The sequence below is a fragment of the Oryctolagus cuniculus genome, chromosome 1, assembly GCF_051225735.1.
Source record: "Oryctolagus cuniculus isolate XC-2025 breed Fujian yellow rabbit chromosome 1, ASM5122573v1, whole genome shotgun sequence".
NCBI classification, from domain to species: domain Eukaryota; kingdom Metazoa; phylum Chordata; class Mammalia; order Lagomorpha; family Leporidae; genus Oryctolagus; species Oryctolagus cuniculus.
In genome coordinates, this window is record NC_142867.1 from 57,033,838 (window position 1) to 57,058,749 (window position 24,912).

General features: G+C 44.1%; 1 protein-coding gene across 3 annotated transcripts in view; it reads left to right on the forward strand.

The window, feature by feature from the left end:
• The window catches only part of DENND5A (DENN domain containing 5A), a 128,568-nt gene that overhangs the window by 61,216 nt on the left and 42,440 nt on the right, over positions 1-24,912 (forward strand). For all 3 annotated transcript variants that reach the window (XM_070073625.2, XM_070073626.2, XM_089329033.1), the window contains 4 exons: positions 7,204-7,391; positions 18,723-19,040; positions 20,134-20,349; positions 20,760-20,994. In XM_070073625.2, coding sequence (XP_069929726.1) covers positions 7,204-7,391; positions 18,723-19,040; positions 20,134-20,349; positions 20,760-20,994 — 957 coding nt within the window. The remainder of the gene's footprint in view (positions 1-7,203; positions 7,392-18,722; positions 19,041-20,133; positions 20,350-20,759; positions 20,995-24,912) is intronic.

Consider the following 24,912-nt stretch of genomic DNA (forward strand, 5'->3'; position numbering starts at 1 on the left):
CACGTTGATCCGCAGGCAAGAGCCAGATGCTTCTCCTGGTCTCCCATGGGGTGCAGGGCCCAAGTACTTGGGCCATCCTCCACTGCACTCCTGGGCCATGGCAGAGGGCTGGCCTGGAAGAGGGGCAACCAGGACAGAATCCGGCGCCCCTACCGGGACTAGAACCTCGTGTGCCAGTGCCACAGGCGGAGGATAAGCCTATTGAACCGTGGTGCCGGCACATTGTCTCCTTTTTTTTTCTTTCTTTCTTTTCTTTCTTTCTTTCTTTCTTTTTTTTTTTTTTTTTTTTTTTTTTTTTTTTTTTTGACAGGCAGAGTGGATAGTGAGAGAGAGAGACAGAGAGAAAGGTCTTCCTTTTGCCATTGGTTCACCCTCCAATGGCCGCCATGGCTGGTGCGCTGCGGCCAGCACCGCACTGATCCGCAGGCAGGAGCCAGGTGCTTCTCCTGGTTTCCCATGTGGGTGCAGGGCCCAAGCACTTGGGCCATCTTCCACTGTACTCCCGGGCCACAGCAGAGAGCTGGCCTGGAAGAGGGGCAACTGGGACAGAATCCAGTGCCCCTACCGGGACTGGAACCCGGTGTGCCGGCGCCGCTAGGTGGAGGATTAGCGTATTGAGCCGTGTCGCCGGCACATTGTCTCCTTTATTAAAAATAATTGCCTATTATAGTGTTTGGGGAACTGACACAGAACCTAGACAGTTGCTTAGAGCTGAAGTGTGTACAGTTGATTTGGATTGGCCGCGGCTCACTAGGCTAATCCTCCGCCTAGCGGCGCCGGCACACCGGGTTCTAGTCCCGGTTGGGGCGCCGGATTCTGTCCCGGTTGCCCCTCTTCCAGGCCAGCTCTCTGCTGTGGCCCGGCAGTGCAGTGGAGGATGGCCCAGGTGCTTGGGCCCTGCACCCCATGGGAGACCAGGAAAAGCACCTGGCTCCTGGCTCCTGCCATCGGATCAGTGCGGTGCGCCGGCCGCAGCACACCGGCCGCGGCGGCCATTGGAGGGTGAACCAACGGCAAAGGAAGACCTTTCTCTCTGTCTCTCTCTCTCACTGTCCACTCTGCCTGTCAAAAAAAAAAAAAAAAAGAAAAGAAAAACGTGCTATTAAGGAGCTGAGAAAGCCCATTGCTTGCATTCAACATGCCCTGTTTTATGGTTACAGAGTGGATGTTCCCAGACACTGCAGCTGTGTGCTGTGCAGTGCCCAGGAAGCCTCCAAGCAGTGGCACTTCAGGGACTACCTAGAGTATCTTTTTGCCCTCTAGGAGATCTTATTGTCCCTAAGCAGACTTATTAAGAAGGTCAGCCACATAAAATAGTAGCACCTACTTTACTGACCTACAGTAAGGGAGGAAGAGGTTTTTAGTTTTCTAGTGATTAAAAAGACTTTTAGCCTTTGGAAAAAACTCTTAGATATTATGTGTGTGTGTGTGTGTGTACACTGAAGGGGGGCGGATTATTCTGTGTAATATGTGTTGAAGAGCTGAAGAGTTAGTATTGGGGCACAGTAAGACTAAATGTTCTGCTCTTCAAAAAAAATTGAGAGGCAGGTAGACATAGCCACATACATACATACAGTTCTTTCATCCACTGGTTCACTCCCCACACATGCCTGTAATCACTGGGACTTGTTCAGACCAAAGCCTGCAGCCTGGAACTCAACCCAGGTTTTCCACAAGGGTAGCAGGGTCCCAACTGCTTAAGCCATTACCAGGTACCTCCCAAGGTGTACATTAGCAGGACACTGGAATCAGGAGTAGAGCCAGGACTCAAACCCAGGAACTCTGATTTGGGATGCTGGTGTTCCAGTCAGCAGTGTAACAAATAGGCCAAATGCCTGCCTCTAGACCTTCAGCTTTAAATATCACCTGAAGATTTTTTTTTTGAGTTTTTTTTTTTTTTGATTCATCTTAAATTTGAATTTCAAAAAGAATTCTTAGGTTGCCTAAGGGTCTTATTAAGATAATTGTTCTTGTCAGTGCACATGGCTTAATGGGCTAATCCTCCGCCTTCGGTGCTGGCACACCGGGTTCTAGTCCCGGTCGGGGCGCTGGATTCTGTCCCGGTTGCCCCTCTTCCAGGCCAGCTCTCTGCTGTGGCCAGGGAGTGCAGTGGAGGATGACCCAAGTGCTTGGGCCCAGCACCCCATGGGAGACCAGGAGACGCACCTGGCTCCTGCCTTTGGATCAGCGCAATACGCCGGCTGCAGCGGCCATTAGAGGGTGAACCAGTGGCAAAGGAAGACCTTTCTCTCTGTCTGTCTCTCTGTCTATTCTGCCTGTCAAAAAAAAAAAAAAAAAAAAAAATTGTTCTTGAGTGGGCTATTTACAAACATTAATATCTGGAATAAAAATTGAAAAATGTAAGAATTGAAGTCTCATCTGGAGAATCATGAGAATTCTTTATGTAATAATTGTTAAGGTAATAGTTGAGCAGGAGGCTCTCAGCAGAAAACAGGTGAAGAAGTGTCTGGGTGCCCTCTGGTTTTGAAGCATCACAGAAGAAACTGAAGCAGAGCTCGCAATGGTCTAAATTTAATTTTTAGAATTTTTTATTTGCTATTTATTTCAAAGGCAGAGTTACAGAAAGGCAAAGGCAGAGAGAAAGAGGTCCCCAAATGGCCGCAGTGGTCTGAGCTGGGCCAGTCCGAAGCTAGGAGCCAGGAGCTTCTTCCAGGTCTCCCACACGGGTACAGGGCCCCAAGGAGTTGGGCCATCTTCCACTGCTTTCCCAGGCCTTAGCAGAGAGCTTGATCGGAAGTGTAGCAATGGAGACTCACACCCATGCCCACATGGGATGCCGTCGCTGCAGGCGGTGGCTTTTTACCTCCTTGGTCTAAATTTACCGCGTTGGTCTAAATTTACTGATGGTCTAAATTTAACATTCATTTGTTGCTTACCTTCCTCCAGGAAAGGTGCTGGTTTTTCAATCTGGGTCATCTGTACTTCTGATCATCAGGTTATAAATTTCACAACCACTTGAGGCTGGCGATGTGTAGTGGGTAAAGCCGGCGGCCTGCAATATGGCATCCCATATGGTTGCTGGTTTGTGGCCCGTCTGCTCTACTTCTGATCCAGCTCCCTGCCTCCCTGCTAATGGTCTGGGAAAAGCAGCAGAAAATGGCCCAAGTGCCTGGGCTCCTGCCATCCACGCGTATGGCATCCAAGCTCCTGGCTCCTGGCTTTGGCCTGTCCCAGCCCCTGCTATTGCAGCCATTTGGGGAGTAAACTAGCAGAAAGCAGATCTCTCTCTCTCTCTCTCTGTCCTTCTTCCTCTCCTTCTCCCTCTCCTCCTCTCCCTCTCCCCATTTCTCTCTGTGTCTCTGACTTTCAAGTGAATGAATAAATCTTTAAAAAATATAAAAGCCGGCGCCGCGGCTCACTAGGCTAATCCTCCGCCTAGCGGCGCCAGCACACCGGGTTCTAGTCCCGGTCGGGGTGCCGGATTCTGTCCCGGTTGCCCCTCTTCCAGGCCAGCCCTCTGCTGTGGCCAGGGAGTGCAGTGGAGGATGGCCCAGGTGCTTGGGCCCTGCACCCCATGGGAGACCAGGAAAAGCACCTGGCTCCTGGCTCCTGCCATCGGATCAGCGCGGTGCGCCGGCTGCAGCGCGCCGGCCGCGGTGGCCATTGGAGGGTGAACCAACGGCAAAAGGAAGACCTTTCTCTCTGTCTCTCTCTCACTGTCCACTCTGCCTGTCAAAAAATATATATATATATAAAATTTAGAATCTCTTCTTATGTTTGGTAATTTGCCAGAGCGGCTCACAGAGCCAAGGTAGGTGCTTTACTTACCATTAACCCATTTATCAGGATACAGCTGGGGAATACTGAAATGGAAGAGATGTCTAGTCAAAGGCTGGGGAGAGCTGTGTGGACCCTCCATATCCTCTCTGAGTGTGCTGCCCTCCAACACCTCAGTGTGCTCACCAACCCAGAAGCTCTTTTAATCCTATCATTGACAGGTTTTTTTTTTTTTTTTTTTTTTTTTGACAGGCAGAGTGGACAGTGAGAGAGAGACAGAGAGAAAGGTCTTCCTTTTAGCCGTTGGTTCACCCTCCAATGGCCGCCACGGCCGGCGCGCTGCGACCGGCGCACCGTGCTGATCCGATGGCAGGAGCCAGGAGCCAGGTGCTTCTCCTGGTCTCCCATGGGGTGCAGGGCCCAAGTACCTGGGCCATCCTCCACTGCACTGCCGGGCCACAGCAGAGAGCTGGCCTGGAAGAGGGGCAACCAGGACAGAATCCAGTGCCCCGACCGGGACTAGAACCCGGTGTGCCGGCACTGCAAGGCGGAGGATTAGCCTAGTGAGCTGTGGCGCCGGCCCATTGACTGGTTTTTTATGGAGGCCTCTTCACTAGTAAGGTGTGGTTGATGAAATCATTGCTCATTGGTGATTGAGTCAATCTCCAGCCCTCTTCCCCTTCCCTGAGGTCAGTGTTGTGCTTTGACATTTTTGATGACCAGCACCTGTCCTGAACTGTTCAGGAGCCCCTGGTCACAAATTACCTCACTTGCATGCAAAAAATGTCAAGAATGTTAGAAATCTGTGCTAGGAACTGGGGACAGGCACCAAATATGTGCTTAGCAGATTAGTTTAAAAAAGTTACTTACAGGGGTGGGCGTTGTGGTACAGGTTAAGCCACCACTTGGGACACCTGTATCACATAACCCAGTGCCAGTTAGATCTCAGATAGGCTGTTATTCTTTTGATACAGCATCCTGCTAATGTACCTAGAAAGCAGCAGATGATGGCCTAAGTACCTGGATTCTTGCCACTCATGTTGGAAATCCAGATGGTGTTCCTGACTCCTACCTTCTGCCCTCCTGTCTATCAGGTTTCCTGCAATAAACCCTTTCCCTTTAAAAAAGAGGGAGAGGGAGGGAGGGAGAGAGAGAGAGCGCGTGAGCGAATGAGCAAGCGAGCAATGAGCAATTTTCCATCCACGGGTTCACTCCCCAAATGGCTAGGGCTACTAGGGCTGGACCAGGCTTGAGCCAGGAATCAGGAATTCTGTCCTGATCTCCTACAAGGTGGCAGGGGTCCAAGCACTTGGTTTATTTCTTGCTGCCTTCCTTGGAGCCTTAGCAGGGAGCTGGGTGGGAAGCAGAGCAGCCAGGACTTGAATCGGTGCTGTGCTCTGATATGAGATGCCATCATTCCAAGTAGTTATTGTAATAGTAGAGCTGTGCCAGAAGGGTAGTACTCTTATGAATTTAAAATCCATTTACCGGAGGCTGGTGCTGTGGCACAGTGGGTTAAGCTGCCTCCTGCAGCTCTGACATCCCATATGGGCATTGATTTGAGTCTTGGCTGCTCCACTTCCTATGCAACTCATTGCTAATGAGTCTGGGAAAGCAGTGGAATATGGCTAAAGTAGTTGGGCCCCTGCTGCTCACATGAGAGACCTGGAAGAAGCTCCTAGCTCCTGGCTTTGGCTTGGTCCAGCCCCAAATGTTATAGCCATTTGGGAAGTGAATGGCTGATGGAAGTTTCTCTCCTCTCTCTCTCTCTCTCTCTCTATTTCTTCTTCTCTTTATGAAATCTGCCTTTCAAATAAATACATAAATAAATCTTTTAACAATTAATTTCTTTCTTTATTCTTAAATGCCTAAACCCATTATCCCATTTGTTTCTTAAATTTCAGTTGTAAAATTATTATTTTTGTTTGAAAGGCAAAGAGAGAGAAAGGAAGATAGATAGACTTCCCATTTGCTGCTTCATAGCTCAAATACCCATGGTGGCCAGAGCTGGGCCAGAGCTGGGACCTGGGACCTTGATCCAGATCTCCAGTGTGGGTGGCAGGAGCCCAATTAATTGAGCCCTCATCACTGCCTCCCAGGGTCTGCACTAGCAGAAAACTGATATTGAGCTGGAGCAAGGAATGAAACTTAGGCATTCTGACAAAGGATGTGGGTATCTTCATCTCTAGGCTAAATGCCTGCTCCCTAAATTTCAGTTTTAAACAGTCATTTTATTGGCTTTACCATTTTATTACTCGCTTGAAACAAAACAAAACAAAACAAAACAAAAAAACAGGGGCCAGCTCTGTGGCACAACGGATTAAGCTGCTGCCTGTAGTGCCAGCATCCCGTGTGGTTGCTGGTTCAAGTCCTAGCTGTTCCACATCCTATCCAGCTACCTGCTAATATGCTTGAGAAAGCAGTGGAAGATGGCCCAGGTACTTGGACCCCTGCACCCATGTGGGAGACCCAGATGGAGCTCTTGGCTCCTGGTTCCTGGCTTCGACCTGGGCCAGTCCTGGCTTTTGTGGCCATTTGAGGAATGAACCAGCAGATGGAAGATATTCTCTCTCTTCCCCCCACCCCCTTTCTCCCTCTCGCTCTCCCTTCTTTCTCCCTCTTTCTCTCTCTCTCCCTCCCTCCTCTCCTTTTCTTCCTCCATTTCTCTGTAACTCTGCCTTTCAAATAAATTTAAAATAAATAAATAAGCCAAACAGAAGCAAACAAGAAAAAAAAAGTAATAATTATATTGTGAAGAAAAGCCAAACATTAAGTACGAGTGTTCCCTTACAGGCTGTGTTCTCTGACCTGCAACAAGAGTTTTGAGTCACTGAAGTTGATCTGGATCTTTCAAGTTTAGGGAAGATTTTTACTGAAATGTTAAATAACACTTTGTGCTGTTCCCATTCAGGAAGGGTAGCCATGTGTAGGGCAGACTTGGCTAGTGTGGAAAACCGGCTTCTGCATGTGTGGGTTTTTGTGCTTGATCTTGAAGGCGAAGCTCACATAAACTCTATTCCAGGATGCTTTGAGATATATCTGACTGGTAGATGAACCTGTTTTACCTTCCATGCTGAACAGAGATCCAAAGTGCTGTTCCTTTTCTTTCTGTTCTGTTCACTCCCCGCCTCCCCCCCTTCCCTTTCTACTTAACAGAACCTACTTAACATTTTGGGGTAGTATTTGGAGCAAGGTGCTATTTATTGTTTTTCAGATTTCCATATACTAGCAGAGACCTGTGTATATGTGTGTTGGTGTATTTCAAGTTGGTATACACCAGGGTCTCTGAGTTGTCTGTCTGACATCCACAGGGAAATCACACTGAACACACCCTTGCAAATTTATCCTGATCCTTTGTACGTATGAAATCATATTGGAGGTTTTAGCTTACTTTAAAAAGCAAGTGACTCATTTTTGACTGGTTCATTTATGTGCCTTTTTTCTTTTCTTTTCTTTTTTACTTAGATTACCAGAGACTGATGACCGTGGCAGAGACAATTACAGCTCTCATGTTTCCTTTCCAGTGGCAGCATGTCTATGTTCCTATTCTCCCGGCTTCTCTCCTGCATTTCCTAGATGCTCCTGTTCCATACCTGATGGGCTTGCATTCCAATGGCTTGGATGACCGCTCAAAGCTGGAACTGCCTCAAGAGGTGAGAGTGTCAGTGTTTCCTTTGGTTTGATCTGGGTCTGGGGAGACAAAGGGCTTTGGTTTGGGCCCAGTATGGTGTCGTCAAGTTTATTTTCTTTCATTTTGTGGAACATGAATAACTTTTCATGTGGAACATGAAAAAAGTGAAAACAGTGAACTTTTAGCTCAATTTGTAGTATTTTAGAAACACTGGTCATCTTTATCATTAGATGTATATATATTATAATCTATGTTTATACTATGGTGAATTGCTTTTTTATACATATTTTTCAAACAATATTTTAGATATTTTTGAAGACATTTATTTAAAGTTTTTATGATGTAAAATTTTAAATAAAATACACAGAATAGTATAATGAATCCCTGTTTTCTGAGCATTCAGCTTCAGCAGTTATCATATTAAATTGTATTTTATTTCTGTTCCTCCCACTCCCTATTATTTTAAACAAGCCCTATCAGTTATCATATTAAATTGTATTTTATTTCTGTTCCTCCCACTCCCTATTATTTTAAACAAACCCTATATAATTTCATAACTACTTGAGTAGTTGGACATTTATAGTGGTTCTCTTTTAAAGACACAGTTGATCCGTATAAATTAACCTGATCATAGTGATTCCTGTGGTGCTTGATCCAGTTTTAGAAACTTAGGAAGGCCTTGAGAGAATGCTCTTGCTTTTTGGCTGGGAGGATGGACTGCTTCTGTTTCCTGTTGTCTCAAATACCAGAAGAATTTATTAGAAAAATGTTTATTTCCTACTTCATTCTAAATTAGTTTTAAAGCATGATCAGAATGATTGGTTTATTTTTCAAAAAAAATTTTTTAAAGAATTTTATTTGAAAGGCAGAGTTAGAGAGAGAGAGAGATCTTCTTCTGCTGGTTCACTCCCCAAATGACCACATTGGCCAGGGTTGGCCAGGTTGAAGCCAGGAGCCAGGAACTTCATCCAGGTCTCCCACATGGGTGGCAGGTGCCCAAGGACTCGGGCCATCTTCTGCTGCTTTTCCAGGCACATTGGCAGGGAGCTGGATCAGAAGTGGGACAATCAGGACATGAACTGGTGCTCATATGGGATGCTGGTGTTGCAGATGGCTGCTTATCCTGCTGCACCATAACCCAGCCCAAATTTTTCATTTTTTTTTTTTTTGCAGCTAAACATATAACTGATCTACCTTTCTAGTATTTTTTAAAAAGATTTATTTATTTGAAAGAGTTACAGAGAGAAGTAGAGCCAGGGAGAGAGAGGTCTTCCATTCCGTTGGTTCACTCCCCAGATGACCACAGTGGCCAGACCTGAGCTGATCCAAAGTCAGCAGCCAGGAGCAGGGGCCCAAGGACTTGGGCCATCTTCTACTGCTTTCCCAGGCCATAGCAGAGAGTTGGATCGGAAGAGGAGCAGCTGGGACGTGAACCGGTGCCCATATGGGATACTGGCTCTGCAGCCTGGGGATTTAACCCACTGTGCCACAGTGCCAGCCTCTCTAGTTATTTTTGTGGCCAATATGAAATGGGGGGGGGGGGAATGGACATTTTTACTCTGAATTTCTTAGTCATTAGAAAGGCCTAATGAGAAGGTTTTGGAGAATATATAAACCAGTGTTAACATGACTCTGTTTCCTCTCTCTGCCACAAATTCCTTTGTGGAGAGAATTTTACATACATCAGAAATATAAGTAAGGGATCCCAAAAAGAAAGTTTTCTCATGGAATTGGATCTGGGCAGCATTTTTGATGAATGCTGTGATAATGGGACCACACATGTGATACTTAAATTATAATCAAATGTACTCCTTAGCTTTTTCTCATTCCAATGGTTTTAGAATCAAAATGTTTTTCTTGTACCTTCTTCCATTTTTACCCTTTTTTCTCTTGACTCTATAGAGCTTTGTACTCTTTAGAGGAAGACAAGATTAAATAAGGAGGAAAAGATCTAAATGATAGGAAAAAAACCCACTGAGTTGGGATACTGTTTTTGTGTATTTGTGTGTGTTGTGTGTGTTGTGTGTGTGTACTTGCCTACTGTCCTCATAAATGCACCTGAAGAGTAGCTGTCAAAGATTAGAAAAAGAGGAGTTTTTAGTCCAAATAAGAGCTATAATAAAAAGTGGTTGAGGGTAGAAATACAAATAAGGCATGCTTTGTACATAATCTAGACAGTAGATCACTAAGCAAGAAGCCATATTTTCCAGTTTTTTTTTAAAGTTTTTTTTTATGTATTTGAAAGAGTTAGAGAGAGAGTTAGAGAGAAAAGGAGAGGGAGAGAGATCTTCCATCCTCTGGTTCACTCCCCAAGTGGCCACAATGGCCAGAGCTGGGCCAGTCCAAAGCCAGGAGCCAGCAGCTTATTCTGAGTCTTCCAGGTTGGAGCAGGGGCCAAAGCACTTGGGCCATGTTCTGCTGTTTTCTCAGGTTCATTAGCAGGGAGCTGGATCACGTAGTGGAGCAATGGAGCGGGCAGGACTCAAATCAGCTCCCATATGGGATGCCAGTATGGTGGTTTTACTCAATATACCACAGCATGTCCCTTCCAGTTTTATTTTCATCTTTGGCATCAGCTTGCTGTGTACTCAGGGCAAGTTCTGTTCCCTGTAAGATCTCATGGTATCATTTCCTTTGTACTTCATGTATGTGGATGTATGAAAAGGCTCCTGGGAGACCAGCCATTTATTTTCTTCCTTTCTTCCTCTCTTCCTCTCTTCCTCTCTTTCTTTCTTTTTTTATTTGACAGATAGAGTTAGACAGTGAGAGAGAGAGAGAGACAGAAAAGTCTTCCTTCCGTTGGTTCACTTCCCAAATGGCTGCTTCGGCTGGCACTGCGCCAATCCGGAGCCAGGAGCTTCTTCTTGGTCTCCCATGTGGGTGCAGGGGCCCAAGCACTTGGGCCATCCTCCACTGCCTTCCCAGGCCACAGCAGAGAGCTGGACTGGAAGAGGAGTAACCGGGACTAGAACCCGGTACCCATATGGGATGCTGGCGCCTCAGGCGGAGGATTAACCAAGTGAGCCACGGCACAGGCCCCCAGCCATTTTCTTAATGTGACTGTTTGAGATGTCATGGGTTAAGAAACCTTATAGTGTGTTTGTTCTGGGGTATTGAAGCTTCTACTTTTTTGGTATTCCCATCATTGCTGAAGTCTTTATGCCTAAGCTTCTGGCCTCTCTGTGTGAATTCCCTGTCAACAAAGAATGCAAGGATAGACTGCAGGGAGAGGCTGGTTGGGACTTGGTGTTAGGAATGTGGGGGTGGGAAGGGGCCCTATGACCCCTGCAGGAAGGGATTTGGGAGAGTCTGGTTTTGGGGAATCCACATGGTCACTTCCCCAGAGCAACCAAGTCTTCCCTTGGACTCTCCCAGCAAGGCAACAACTTAACATAGGAAAACTGGTCACTTGAGATTTAGTGCCTCTTCCACACCACTGCTTAAAGTTATTCTACAGGTGTTGGTCTCTTCTTAGCTGAGGAGTTTGTGGTAGCTTTGTAAGTTGTTGCTGCTTGTCTGAGCCCTCTACGCTGGGAAGATATAGCATGAGACTATTATGCAAGCTTAATAAATTAAATGACCTTTTACTTTGTCTTCTTACCTTTTTCTGTTTCAGCCAGTTTTGCAAAGAATGGTTCTTGGTGCATCACACTCTAACCCATCTCTAAAGTGTGCCTGAGCTGCTTTCTTTCTTATAGCCACCTCTGACCAGGAGCATCCATAAATGTGGACACAGCCTTTGGAGTTTCTAAAATTCTTTATAGACACTATATTTGGCTCACAGCAGTGAGGGAAAAGCCAACCAAGCATTGTTGAGTAGCTGCAGTTATTTTTAGCTGCCTTTATGTTTCCTGTTGGAGAAACTGCTTTTATTTCCTCTAAAGAGAGAATTGAGGGGGTAAATGATCGTGTTGTGCAGCTCTGGTGGGTCATACACAGTACCTTGTTTTGTTACCTGTATTGTCAGGGCTTAGGAGACAGATGATCTTCTTGACTAAATGATTTAATTCTGTTTTTAGTATTTTTTAATGGATTGATAGCATTAATTTTTTTTTTAATTTTTTTTTATTTTTGATAGGCAGAGTGGACAGAGAGAGAGACAGAGAGAGAAAGGTCTTCCTTTGCCGTTGGTTCACCCTCCAATGGCCGCCGCTGCAGCCGGCGCACCGCGCTGATCCGATGGCAGGAGCCAGGATCCAGGTGCTTTTTCCTGGTCTCCCATGGGGTGCAGGGCCCAAGCACCTGGGCCATCCTCCACTGCACTCCCTGGCCATAGCAGAGGGCTGGCCTGGAAGAGGGGCAACCGGGACAGAATCCGGCGCCCCGACCGGGACTAGAACCCGGTGTGCCGGTGCCGCAAGGTGGAGGATTAGCCTATTGAGCCACGGCGCCGGCTCAATTTTTTTTTTTTTTTTTTTTTTTTTAAAGAAGAAGAAGGTAAAAGTAAACTGAAGTAATCAGGGAAGGCTTCCCAGAGGAGGTGAGGGTTTTTCTTTTTTTTAAAGATTTATTTTTATTTGTTCGAACAAAAGAATTAGATAGAGAAGGAATGGGGCAGTTCTCTTCCATTTGCTAGGTCACTCTCCGCATGGCCACATTAGCTAGCTCTGGGCCAGACCAAAGCCAGGAACCTAAAGCTGCTTCTGGGTTTCCCACTTGGGTGCAGGGTCCCAAGCAGTTTGAGCCATTCTCCGCTGCTTGCCCAGGCACATTAGCAGGGAACTGGATCAGAAGTAGAAAAGCTGGGTCTTGAACTGGCACCCATATGAGATGCTGGCTTCACAGGCAGTAACTTAACCTGCTATGCTGTAACACCAGCCCCAACATTTATAGTCTTAAAAAAAATAGTCTAATTTTAGGTGTTAAATGTTTATTGGCTGTTTAATTGGGCAGGGCTCAAAGTTATCTAGTGCAAGAATTCTGGAAAGTGAAATTTAGAGTGATTCATCTAGTCTTTGAATTTTTGAGATGGGAAAACTCTTTTTTTTTAGTTATAGATTGATAGGGTAGTTTATGCACTCAACAAATACTTACTGAATGAGATATGCATGGACATATTAAAGCATGCAGTTTTAATAGATTGAGAGTTTAGGGAATAGTTACAGTGAGCTGGATACGTTATCTTTCTACCTTTTCTTTTAGAATACAGTATTGACTGGCATGGGGGTAAATAGATAAATTGAACATGATTTTGATCTACAATAGCAGTACCATGCCAAAAGATTAGACTCTTTTTTAATAAGGGAAGCTGGAAAAACTGCATATCTATAGGAAAAAAAAGTTAAAAATTAAAAAAAATCCTTCATGCCATAACAAAATCAGCTTCAGATGGATTAAGAAGTTGCAATATTGGGTCCAGCATTGTGGTACAGCAGGTTAAGCATCCCATATGGGAGTGCTGGTTCCTATTCAGCTTTTTGTTAATGCCTGGGAAAGCAGCAGAAGATGGCCTAAATACTTGTGTTAAGATAGCCAGGTAGGTGTTAGCCTATGTGTATGAGAGAGGCCAAATAAAATGAGAATTTTTATTTTACTTTAAAAGATTTATTTATTTGAGGCCAGCGCCTTGGCTCAATAGGCTAATCCTCCGCCTGCGTTGCCGGCGCACCAGGTTCTAGTCCCGCTTGGGGCGCTGGATTCCGTCCTGGTTGCCCCTCTTCCAGTCCAGCTCTCTGCTGTGGCCAGGGAAGTGCAGTGGAGGATCGCCCAAGTGCTTTGGCCCTGCACCCGCAGGGGAGACCAGGAGGAAGCACCTGGCTCCTGGCTTTGGATCAGTGCGATGCGCCGGCCATAGCGTGCTGGCCGCAGCAGCCATTGGAGGGTGAACCAACGGTAAAGGAAGACCTTTCTCTCTGTTTCTCTCTCTCACTGTCCACTCTGCCTGTCAAAAAAAAAAAAAAAAAAAAAAGATTTATTTATTTGAAAGTCAAGAGTTACAGAGAGAGGTCTTCCATCTGCTGGTTCACTCCCTAGGTGGCCATAATAGCTGTAAGGCTGCCACAGAACACACCAAACACCGGAGTAAGGGAAAGTGTTTATTGGGGGAAACCTGACAGACTGGAGGGAAGACATGAAGAAGGAGAAAGAGGAGAGTGTAAGAGAGATCAAAAGACAGAGATAGGGAGACAGAGATCAGAAGATGAAGAGAGAGAGAGATGTGTTTAGGAACAGGTCCTTTTAAAACTTTGCCAGGAGGTGGGCGGTGAATCCTGTTAGGATGGGGGTGGAGCTTGACACAGGTGGTTGGGCCACGTGGTCACCTGGCTTCCAGCAATGGCAGCCCAGCCCAGGGCTAGAGCCTAGGATGGTGTCAGGGTGTAGATCACGCCTTAGGTTAGACTGCACCATTTTACTAACCATAGCAAGGCCAAAACTAAGAGCTTCATCTGAGTCTCTCATATGAGTGGCAGGGATCCAAGCACTTGGACCATCTTGCTGCTTTCCCCAGAGAGCTGGATTGGAAGTGGAGCAGCTGGAATACAAACTTGTACCTATATGGGATTCTGGTGTAACAGGTGGCAGCTTTACCTGTTAAACCTCAAGACCGGCCCTGAAAATGGGAATTTTTAAAGAAAATGATTTTTTGCACAATGAAATAAGGAAACAGGTCCTGAAAGCAGACCAGAAATCATGACTAAAGTAATTGCTCTTGTTTTTTAACTCTGTTAAATGGGTTTTAATCCTTTATTCCGCAGCCCTGCACTAAAGGGGCTATTAGGTCCCATAACATTGTGCTGATAAGATTTCTGGAAAGATTTTCAGGAACTCCACTTTCAGAAATCCCCACTCACAATTTCTCAGAAGAGAGTGGTGGGGAGAAGAAACAGGGGACCCATACTCATGTTCATAAAAACCTGAGTCTGAATGTAGTCTAGGCTCTCAGCCATGTACTGAGATGTCCACCTGGCTGGCCTACCAGGTGTACTTCTCCTCATTACTTCTTTTCTTTAAACCCTGCTTCTTTGCTTTCCACGACTCTAATGTCAGAATTGTTTTCTTGTATGAAGACAAGAACCCTGAGTAGCCTATCTCCAATAATACTTGGGCCCCTGCCACTCTCATGGGAGACTGGATGGAGGCTCCTGGCTTTGGCCTGGCCCAGCCCTGGCTATTGCTGCCATTTGGGGAGTGAACCAGCTGCCTATGGAAGATCTCTATCTCTCCCTCTCTCTCTCACTTTTTGTCTTACAAATAAAAATAAATAAATTGTCTGAAAAAAAGTTAAATGTCAAAAGCATAGGTTTAGATGTTTTAGAAGACAATATTAATGAATACCTGTCTGACCTCAGGGTAGGGAAAGATTTTATAAACAAGTTACAGAAAGTACTACCCATAAAATAAAAGATTGATAAATTTGATTTTCTGAATTAAGAATCACATCTTAAAGATAAAAACTAGAAGATACACACACACACACACACACACAAAACATGTGACCTACAAATGGCACTGAGGGAATATAAAGAACTTGTACAAATCAATAAGGTGATAAACAACCCAATAGAAAACTGGTATAAGATATGATCAAGAATTGCACAAAAAATATACATTTCTTAACTTTATCACTAAATATGGCAATATAAATCAGATGCACAATAGAATATTATTTCCTATTTCATTGACAAAATTTAGAAGGAAATTGGATGAGAAGCATGGAAAAGATTTAAATTTCCTTTTTTCCCTCTGAAGTTTCTGTAATTTTAGTCTGTGAAATAAACTGATAAGAGACTGACAACTGGAAAAATTACATGCAGGTTTTATTATCTGCCTAAGCGCAGGAGCCATGCTCATTCGATATGAACTCCAAGAGGGGCAGATGGCTAAGCTTTATTTAGAGTTTAACAAAGGGATTGGGGTTTGGACTTCTGCAAAGGGAGGTGGCACAGGCTGTGGCAGGTGGGCTAACAGGTACACAGCCAGAGCTGTCTTATTATGCAGATGACAGTCACAGAAACCTGTGCTAATCCCTCTCAGCCAGGTTACAAAGACCCCAGTCTCTTCTTCTTGTGAAAATGTCTTCATGAGCTGAAAGAGAGGTATCAAATGGGAAGGTTTCTTTCTGCATCCTCTATTTATCAATGTAAATAGATTTTTTTTTTTTTTTTACAAAAGGACAACTTTTCAGAGCCATTTCTGTGTATACAGAGATCTGCATTTTCTCCCAATAACCAACCTGGAATGTGCCATAGAAATATGTTTTGAGAAGGATCCCTTTAGGTTGCCAGTAAAAATGTAAATTGTTGGAACCACTTTGGAACACAACTAGGCATATCTTAGAAAATTGGACATCTTCATACCATATAACAGCAGTTCATTGCTAAGATATATCCAAAATGATCTTACACATGTGAAAACATGTATAACAGTGGAAATGCAGTTATCTGGAAACTCAATTTTTAATAGAAAAATTAATAAATTCATATGATGGAATGTAATGTGAAAGTGACAGTGAGTGAAGTATAGCTACACACAACAAAATGGCTGAATCTCAACCTAATGTGAATTGAAAGTACTGAAAGACTGCTAAAGTAATAATAAACCTTGTACAACATTTAAAAACCTAATAGAAAAATTTAAAATATGTAAAAATGTAAAGGCAGACACACATGTGATAAAACTCAGAAGACAAAAATTAATAAACATAGCATTCAGAAAAGTGATTACCTGGGAATGGGAATGTATAAACCGGGGGATGGGATTAGGGAGGAACACATAGGCAGATAAAAGTACTAGAATTTTCTAAGTTCTTGGACTGAGCTGGGGAAAAAAAGGCCTTTAAGATTATCCCTAGAAAGCTATCAGTTTACGTTCCCAATAACAATCTGTGGAATATGTGTTTCCTAATAACTTTGTCAGCACTGGACATTATAAATCTGTAATATTTGCTGGTCCCATAGGTGAGTTTTTTTTTTCCTATTTCTTGATTGAATTGAAATTTTGAACACTTTTTTGGGAGGGGTGACATTTTCTTTTTATTTATTTGAAAAGCAAAGTTACAGAGGGAGAGAGGGAGAGATAGAGAAAGAGCTTCCATCTTCTGGTTCACTCAAATGGTTGCAATGGCCAGGGCTGGCCAGGCTGACGCCAGGAGCCAAGAATATCTTCCGGTCTCCCATGTGGGTGACAGGGCCCAAGTACCTGGGCCATCTTCCATTTCTTTCCCAGGCCATTAGCAGGGAGCTGGATCCAAAGTGGAGCAGCTGGGACATGAACAAGCACCCATATGGGATGCCGGCAGCACAGGTGACAGTTTACTCTACAACTCTACAAGATTTTGAACATCTTTTCATGTATTTGAAGTTAATTATTCAAAAGTTGTTCTGTTTGCCTTTCATATCCTATTTCCATTTTTTAAATTTATTTTCATTTTATTTGAAAGGCAGAGAGAGAAAAAGAGACACAAGAACAGACATTTATTTAACCTATTTTTGTTAGTTTTCTGTGTAGAATAGGGATAACTAGATATTGCTGAATTCTGTTTTGTTAATTCAGCTTATTTACCCTGTCAGCAGTGTATAATAGTGCTGTCTTGCTTCCAGGAATAGTCTGTTTTCTTTTTGAAGATTTATTAATTTGGAAGGCAGAGTTACAGATTGAGGGAGGAAGAGATGGATGTCTCCCATCTGCTAGTGGTCCACTCCCCAAATGGCTGTGATGGTGGGTGCTGTGCCCGGCTGAAGCCAGGAGCTTCTTCTGTGTCTTCCATATGGGTGGCAGTGGCCCAAGCACTTGGGCAATCTGTTGCTTTCCCAGGAGCATTAGCAGGGAACTGGATCAGAATCTGAGCAACTGATCCTTGAACTGGTACTCACATGAGATGCTGGTGTCAGTTTAACCTGCTGTGGCTCCTCCAGGAGCATTCTTTTTTTTTTTTTTTTTTCTTTTTAAAGATTTATTTTTTATTTATTTGAAAGACAGAGTTACAGTGAAAGGTAGAGACAGAGAGAGAGGTCTTCCATCCACTGGTTCACTCCTCAAATGGCCGCAATGGCTGGAGCTGCGCTGATCTGAAGTCAGGAGCCAGGAGCTTTTTGAAGGTCTCCCACGTGGGTGCAGGAGCCCAAGGACTTGGGCCATCTTGCTATCCCAAGCCACAGCAGAGAGCTGGATCGAAAGAGGAGCAGGCAGGACTAGAACTGGTGCCCACATGGGATGCTGGCTCTTCAGGCCAGGGCAGGAGCAAATTTTTTTTTTTTTTTTTTTGACAGGCAGAGTTAGACAGACAGAGAGACAGAGAGGAAAGGTCTTCCTTTTGCCATTGGTTCACCCTCCAATGGCAGCCGCGGCCGGCACGCTGCAGCCGGCGCACCATGCTGATCCGAAGCCAGGAGCCAGGTGCTTCTCCTAGTCTCCCATGGGGTACAGGGCCCAAGCACTTGGGCCATCCTCCACTGCACTCCCGGGCCACAGCAGAGAGCTGGCCTGGAAGAGGAGCAACCGGGACAGAATCCGGCGCCCCGACCGGGACTAGAACCTGGTGTGCCGGCGCTGCAGGCGGAGGATTAGCCTATTGAGCTGTGGCGCCAGCCAGGAGCAATGTTAAAGCTAGCCTATATGGATACCAGCATCACAGATGGCAGCTTTTACCCGCTGTTCCACAACACCGGCCCCTAGACATTCTAACTCACCTAGACATTCTAACTCACTCCTAACGTTCAAAAATTGGTCAGACATTTATTTTTAAAATATTTATTTATTTATTTACAGGTAGAGCTTGGGGGGTGGGATGGTGGAGAGACACAGAGAGAGATATATCAAGATCTAGATCCATCTTCCTTCTACTGCCTCACTCTCCCAATGCCAGGAACAATATGGCTTGGTGAGATTGAAGCCAGGAACCAGGAACTCCATCCAACTCTGCCAGATGGGTGGCAAGGGTTCAAGCACTTGGGCTGTCTTTTGTGCCTTCCCAGGTGCATTAACAGGGAGCTGGATCTGAAGCTGGGCAACTAGGACTAGAACTGGCATAGATGCTTGTGTCATAAGTGGTGGCTTAACCCACTGCACTACAATGTCTGCTTCTTGTCAAACATTTAATGAGTATTTACATCATATGTAAGAATTTTGTGTTAACAACTGTGATAGCGTAATATTCTCACCACTCTGTAACATAAGTGTTTTTATCACTTTATCTTCATTTTGCGGCTGAGGAAATAAAATCAAAGAGGTTAAATCATACATCCTAGAAACTGGCAAAAGGAAGAGTGGAACTCAGGTCTGTCTGATTTCTGAGTCCCATCTTTATTTATTTAAATAAATTTCATACATATCCATTTTAGGTGTTTTCTCTCTCATGTTCATTATCCTTTCTAAAAACCTGGGGTTCACAACCTCCTTCTGTTGTAACTCCCAGGCTAACCTCTGCTTTGTGGACATTGACAACCACTTCATTGAACTGCCAGAGGACTTGCCTCAGTTTCCCAATAAATTGGAGTTTGTCCAGGAAGTGTCTGAGATTCTCATGGCGTTTGGCATTCCCCCTGAGGGCAACCTTCACTGCAGCGAGAGTGCCTCCAAGCTGAAGAGGCTCCGAGCCTCTGAGTTTGTCTCTGACAAGAGGAATGGGAACATTGCTGGTTCCCCTCTGCATTCCTGTGAGCTCCTCAAGGAGAATGAAACTATCGCCCGGCTACAAGCCTTGGTCAAGAGGACTGGGGTGAGCCTGGAAAAGGTAAGGTGCTTTTGTGTGGAAGTCTACGGCAAGGTTGGTCTGTGCTAAGGTACTGACCTGGTTTAAGGCATAGGATGGGAAGGCATCCAGTTCAGGGTGAGGCATAAGGAGTAGTAAAAGACTGCTGTGTGTGAGAGGCTCTGGATTCAGCTCAGGCAGACACTATCTTTTTTTTTTTTTTTTTTAAGATTTGTTTTATTTATTTGAAAGAGTTACAGAGAGAGGTAGAGACAGAGAGAAAGAGATCTTCCATCGCTGGTTCACTCCCTAAATGACCTTAGTGGCTGGAGCTGAGCCAATCCAAAGCCAGGAGCCAGGAGCTTTCTCCTGGTCTCCCTCGTGGGTGTAGGGACCCAAGAAGTTGGGCCACCCTCTGCTCTTTTCCCAGGCATATTAGCAGGGAGCTGAATCGGAAGTGGAGCAGCTGAGACTTGAACCGGCTCCCATATGGGATACTGGTACTGCAGGCCAGGGCTTTAACCCACTGCGCCACAGCACTGGACTCATGACGCTATCTTACTAAATGCTACTTGGATATAAATCTAGATAGCTTCTCACTTGGACATCAAAGAGAGCCTGTTGTCATTCTGTGTGAACACTAAGAGTGACTTGGAGGGATGACGATGGTGATCCTTATGTTCAGATCTCTTTCAGATCCTTTTCCCTAGAGTTTCACTGCAGCCTAAAGCATATGAAGCAGGTATTAATAATAGTATGTGATTGTTATTATTAAGAAACTGAAGTTTCAGGAGCTTAAGTGTTTTGCTTAAGATTAAATGCCTCAGAAGTAGCTAGGCTGAGGCTAGCACTGTGCCTCTTGACTTCTAGTCCTGTTTTTTTTTTTTTTTTTTTTTTTTTTTTTTTTTGACAGGTAGAGTTAGTGAGAGAGAGACAGACAGAGAACTGGGGTCTCTCTGCTGGAGACCTTCAAGTGAACCTCTTTCATTATTTATTTCTTTGTGTGAAAATCAGTTTCTTTCTTTTATTTTTTCCCTTCATTTATTCTAACCACTTGCTGCTAGGTAAGTGACCACTGTGAAAAAATCAGAGGAGTTGGATTTCTTTGTGTATTCACATCGTTTCTTTTTTGTAGCTGGAAGTATGTGAAGATACTAGCAGTAATAAGGATCTCAAGGTTCAGTGTGATGAAGAAGAACTCAGGATTTACCAGCTGAACATTCAGATCCGGGAAGTTTTTGCAAATCGTTTCACTCAGATGTTTGCAGATTATGAAGTGTTTGTCATTCAGCCGAGCCAGGATAAGGAATCCTGGTTTACCAACAGGGAGCAGATGCAAAATTTTGATAAAGTGAGTGTAATCCTTCTGGAGAAGAGAATTTAGAGTCATATCTTGAAGAAGTAACAATATGAGATTTTCTTTTCTTTCATAATATTGTTGGAAACAAGTTTCATGGTCCTTCTGATGTTAAAATAGAGCTTGTTACTTTTAAAGAACAGGTGGGCTCTCCCAAGGCAGTGATGCCCATTTGGTTTGAATCAGTGTTCTGGGAAGATTGGTTGTCTGATTAGTACCTGAGTAAGTTTGGGCCAGTGTTGAAGGATGTTTGAACGTGTGTGTGTGTGTGTGTGTATGAAGAAAGAATTTTCCAGCTTTTCATAAAGACTTAGGAAGCTCCAGAGAAGAACTAACCTACATCCATTTGGTCTGTTATCTTTGCTGGTCAAAGCTGATAATAACTCTTCATTTGGTCCTAACAGGCATCTTTTCTGTCAGATCAGCCTGAGCCCTACCTGCCCTTCCTCTCAAGATTCTTGGAGACGCAGATGTTTGCTTCTTTCATTGACAACAAAATCATGTGTCATGATGATGATGATAAAGATCCTGTGCTCCGGGTGTTTGATTCCCGAGTAGACAAGATCAGGCTGTTGAATGTTCGGACACCTACTCTCCGCACATCTATGTACCAGAAGTGTACCACTGTGAACGAAGCAGGTAAAGCTTCCTTTCAGCTGTCCATTGTAACCTGTTGGATTATGTCAAAAAAGTCCCTGTTTCTGCCTTTTTGCATGTTGTTACCCTTGCCTGCAGTGCCCCCCCCCCCACCTGATAAACAACTTCTCATCCTTTTTAACATTGTGTCAGTTAAGAATGAGTCCCACTGTGGTAGATGGTAATCAGCAATAGTTAAGCAAATGTTGTTTATTTTTCTCAGATTAGCAAGAAGTGCAGAATTGGTGGTTACCGGTGTTTGTTCAGCTGCTAAATAGTGTAATCAGAAACTGAGATTCTGTCTTTTTATTTGGCCATCTTCAGCATGTTGACTTTTGTATTCATTCTGTTGCCTCACAGTTACAAATGGCTTTTTATATTCATATTCAGTGCAAGAGGAGGGGAAGGTTGATGCTAGCTCTGTTTTCCCCCTTTTATGAGAAAGCAAGAGCTTCCTCAGAAATTCAAAACTTTGATTTCTCATAGGCCAGAATCATGTTATATGACCATCCTTAAGAGCAGGAAAGGCTGTGACATGGAACTGGGTATAATGCTATCCTGAACAATATTAGGGGTAAATGAATTATAAATAAGCAGTTGACAGTGTTTGTTGAAAAAGCCTAGCCAGTTTGTGTACTGTGAAACTTTTCTGATGCTGCCAGGCTGAGTCACTTGATTACTCCTCCCTGCTCCTGAGGTGCTTTGGTGCTTTGTTCTTGCCGCCAGTTTGGTCTCTGTTCTTTTGAGCTGTCATTCTCAGGAAACAGATTAGGGGCAGAGACTGTGTTTCCTCATTCTTTTTCCCCCAGCTCTGGAACATCGCACATAGCACATGCAGATATTAGAAGTTGTTTGGTGCATGAATGATTAGACCTACCTTTTTTTATCCAGAGGCTGCCATCTAGATCATCTTAGCTCAGAATAGTCTCAGCTTAAACTATTAGATTTAGTAGTGTTTTTAAGTTTATTGTGAGATGTTCAATGTCTTTGTTATAGCCTTTTTTGTAGATTTTGTTCATTTACCAAGTATTAAAACTACATACTAAATGCCCAGCATATGGTAAGTACTCAACAAATATTTGCCTAATGAATGAACTTTTTTTTTAGCTTTGGAAGATATAACTGGTGACAGTTTGACATTGTCTTGTTTGTGATCTTAACATTTGTTTTTAAAAATTTACTTATTTGAAAGTCTGAGTTACAGAGGGAGGGAGGGAGGGAGAGAGAGAGAGACAGACAGACAGACAGACAGTCACTTCCATCTGCTGGTTCACTTCTCAGATACAGCCAGGGCTGGGCCAGGTAGAAGCTTGGAGCCAGGAGCTTCTTCCAGGCCTCCAACTTAGGTAGCAGGGGTCCAAACACCTGGGCCATCTTCTGATACTAGATCAGAAGTGGAACAGCTGGGAAACAAACGGTTGCCTATATGGGATGCTAACATTACAGGCAGCGGCTTTACCCACTATACCACAACACCGGGCCCCAGTGACTTTATATGTTTTATTGTCTAACTTTAACTCCTTTCCAGCCCAAGACAGTCCTGTTGGCTAAGGCTTGAGGACATATTGCCTGTGCAGGTAGATTAATTACTCTTTCATAGTCATCCTTGCATCCTGGAACACATTAGGCTTCAGATTTGTGAACCCTGTCTAAGACTTTGTACCTGGACAACTTGATGGAGATTTTAAAGGACTGTGGTTTTAAAGTGCCATCTCCCAAACTGTATTGTTGCTTTAAATCAGGACTTCACAATGTTTTTCAGGTTGGGTTATACTTGAAAACGACAATATTTTGTGTGGCATATTGGAGTAAAGGGGGAAAGGTCTGTTTATAGCTAGAGACTATAAAACCCAGAAGCTCTCTAGCCCCTTGAGGTCCTACCTGTCTGCAGAGGTTTGAGGCAATCAGTTATCATCCTATCTGTAATGTATGTATTGAACAACATTGCAGCATACTAATTAGAGTTATTTTGGTTTCAGTTGTGGCTAGATAATGTAGTTTCAAATGTGGAAGAAAGAATTAACTAATCCTCATTTGTATATTCATTTCAGAAAGATGGGTGTCAAAGAGATTGTTTAGTTTTAGAGTGGAACAATCAGATCATATGGTATCTGTATATTAACTTTTAAAAGAAACTGCCAAACTGTCTTCGAATGTAGTTGTACCATTTTACATTTACATTTTACATTGTACATAGCAGTGTGTGAGTTCTGGTTCTCCCATATTGTTGCCAACATTGGTTAGTATTTTCTATTTCCATTCTAATAGCTTCAAGTAGAATCATTTTTTAAAAGATTTATTTAATTTACTTATTTGAAAGAGTTAAAGAGAGAAGTAGAGAGAGAGAGAGAGAGAGAAGTCCTCCTCACTCCCCAGATGGCCGCAAGGGCCAAAACTGAGCTGATCTGAAGGCAGGAGCCAGGAGCTTCCTCCAGGTCTCGCATGTGGGTACAGGGGCTCAAGGACTTGGGCCATCTTGTACTGCTTTCCCAGGCCATAGCAGAGAGCTGGATCAGAAGAGAAGCAGCCGGAACTAGAACTGGCACCCATGTGGGATGCCAGTGCCTCAGGCCAGAGCTTTAACCCATTATGCTACAGCGCCAACCCCTCAAGCAGAATCTTAACCATGATTTTGATTTGTGTGTACCTAGTGACTACTGATGGTAAATAGTTTTTCATCTGTTTATTTGTCATTGATACATCCTCTCTGGTGAGATGTTTATTTGGATTTTTAGTCCTTTTTTTTTTTTTTTTTTAATTTGATAGGTAGTTATAGACAGTGAGAGAGAGACAGAGAGAAAGGTCTCCTTCCGTTGGTTCACTCCCCAAATGGCCGCTATGGCCAGTGCTGTGCCGATCCGAAGCCAGGAGCCAGGTGCTCCTTCCTGGTCTCCTGTGTGGGTGTGTAAGGGCCCAAGTACTTGGTTCATCCTCAGTTGCCCTCCTGGGCCACAACAGAGAGCTGGACTGGAAGAGGAGCAACCAGGATTAGAACCTGGCGCCCATATGGGATGCCAGTGTCACAGGTGGAGGATTAACCAAGTGAGCCACAGTGCTCTCCCCTAATCCATTTTTTATTGGATTATTTGTTTTGCTATTGAGTTTTGAAAGTTCTTTGTATATTTTAGATATAAATCCTTTAATCAAATGCGTGATTTACAAATATTTCTCATACTTTGTGGTTTGTCTTTTTGTTCTCTCAACAGTGTCTTTTGGAAAGCAAACTTTTTAATATTGATGAACCCTAATTTTTATGGTTTGTGCTTTTATTGCATCTAAGAAATTTTTGCCTATTTAAGGTGTCACATAGTTTTTTTTCTTCTGTATTTCCCCTGGGAAGTTTTTATATTTGTATTAGACCTATGATCCATTTCAAGTTATTTTTTTTAAAGAGCTGTGGCAGTGCTCATTTTTTAAAAAATATTTATTTATTTATTTGAAAGTCAGAGTTACACAGAGAGGAGAGGCAGAGAGAGAAAGAGGGAAGGGGGGTGGGTCTTCCCTACACTGGTTCACTCCCCAGTTGGATCCGAAGCCAGGAGCCAGGAGTTTCTTCCTGGCCTCCCATGTGGGTACAGGGGTCCAAGGACTTGGGCTGTCTTCTACTGCTTTCCCAGGCCATAGAAGAGAGCTGGATGGGAAGTGGAGCAGCTGGGTCTCGAACTGGTGCCCACATGGGATGCCGGCACTTCAGGCCAGGGCATTAACCCACTGCGCCACAGCACCAGTCCCATTTCAAATTAATTTTGAAAGTTGTGTAAGCTATAGAACCCAGGTTCATTTTTTTTTCCATTTGGATATCCATCTTTTTTTTTTTTTTGACAGAGTTAGTGAGAGAGACAGAGAGAAAGGCCTTCCTTTTGTTGGTTCACCTCCCAAATGGCCTCTACGGCTGGAGCTACGCCGATCCAAAGCCAGGAG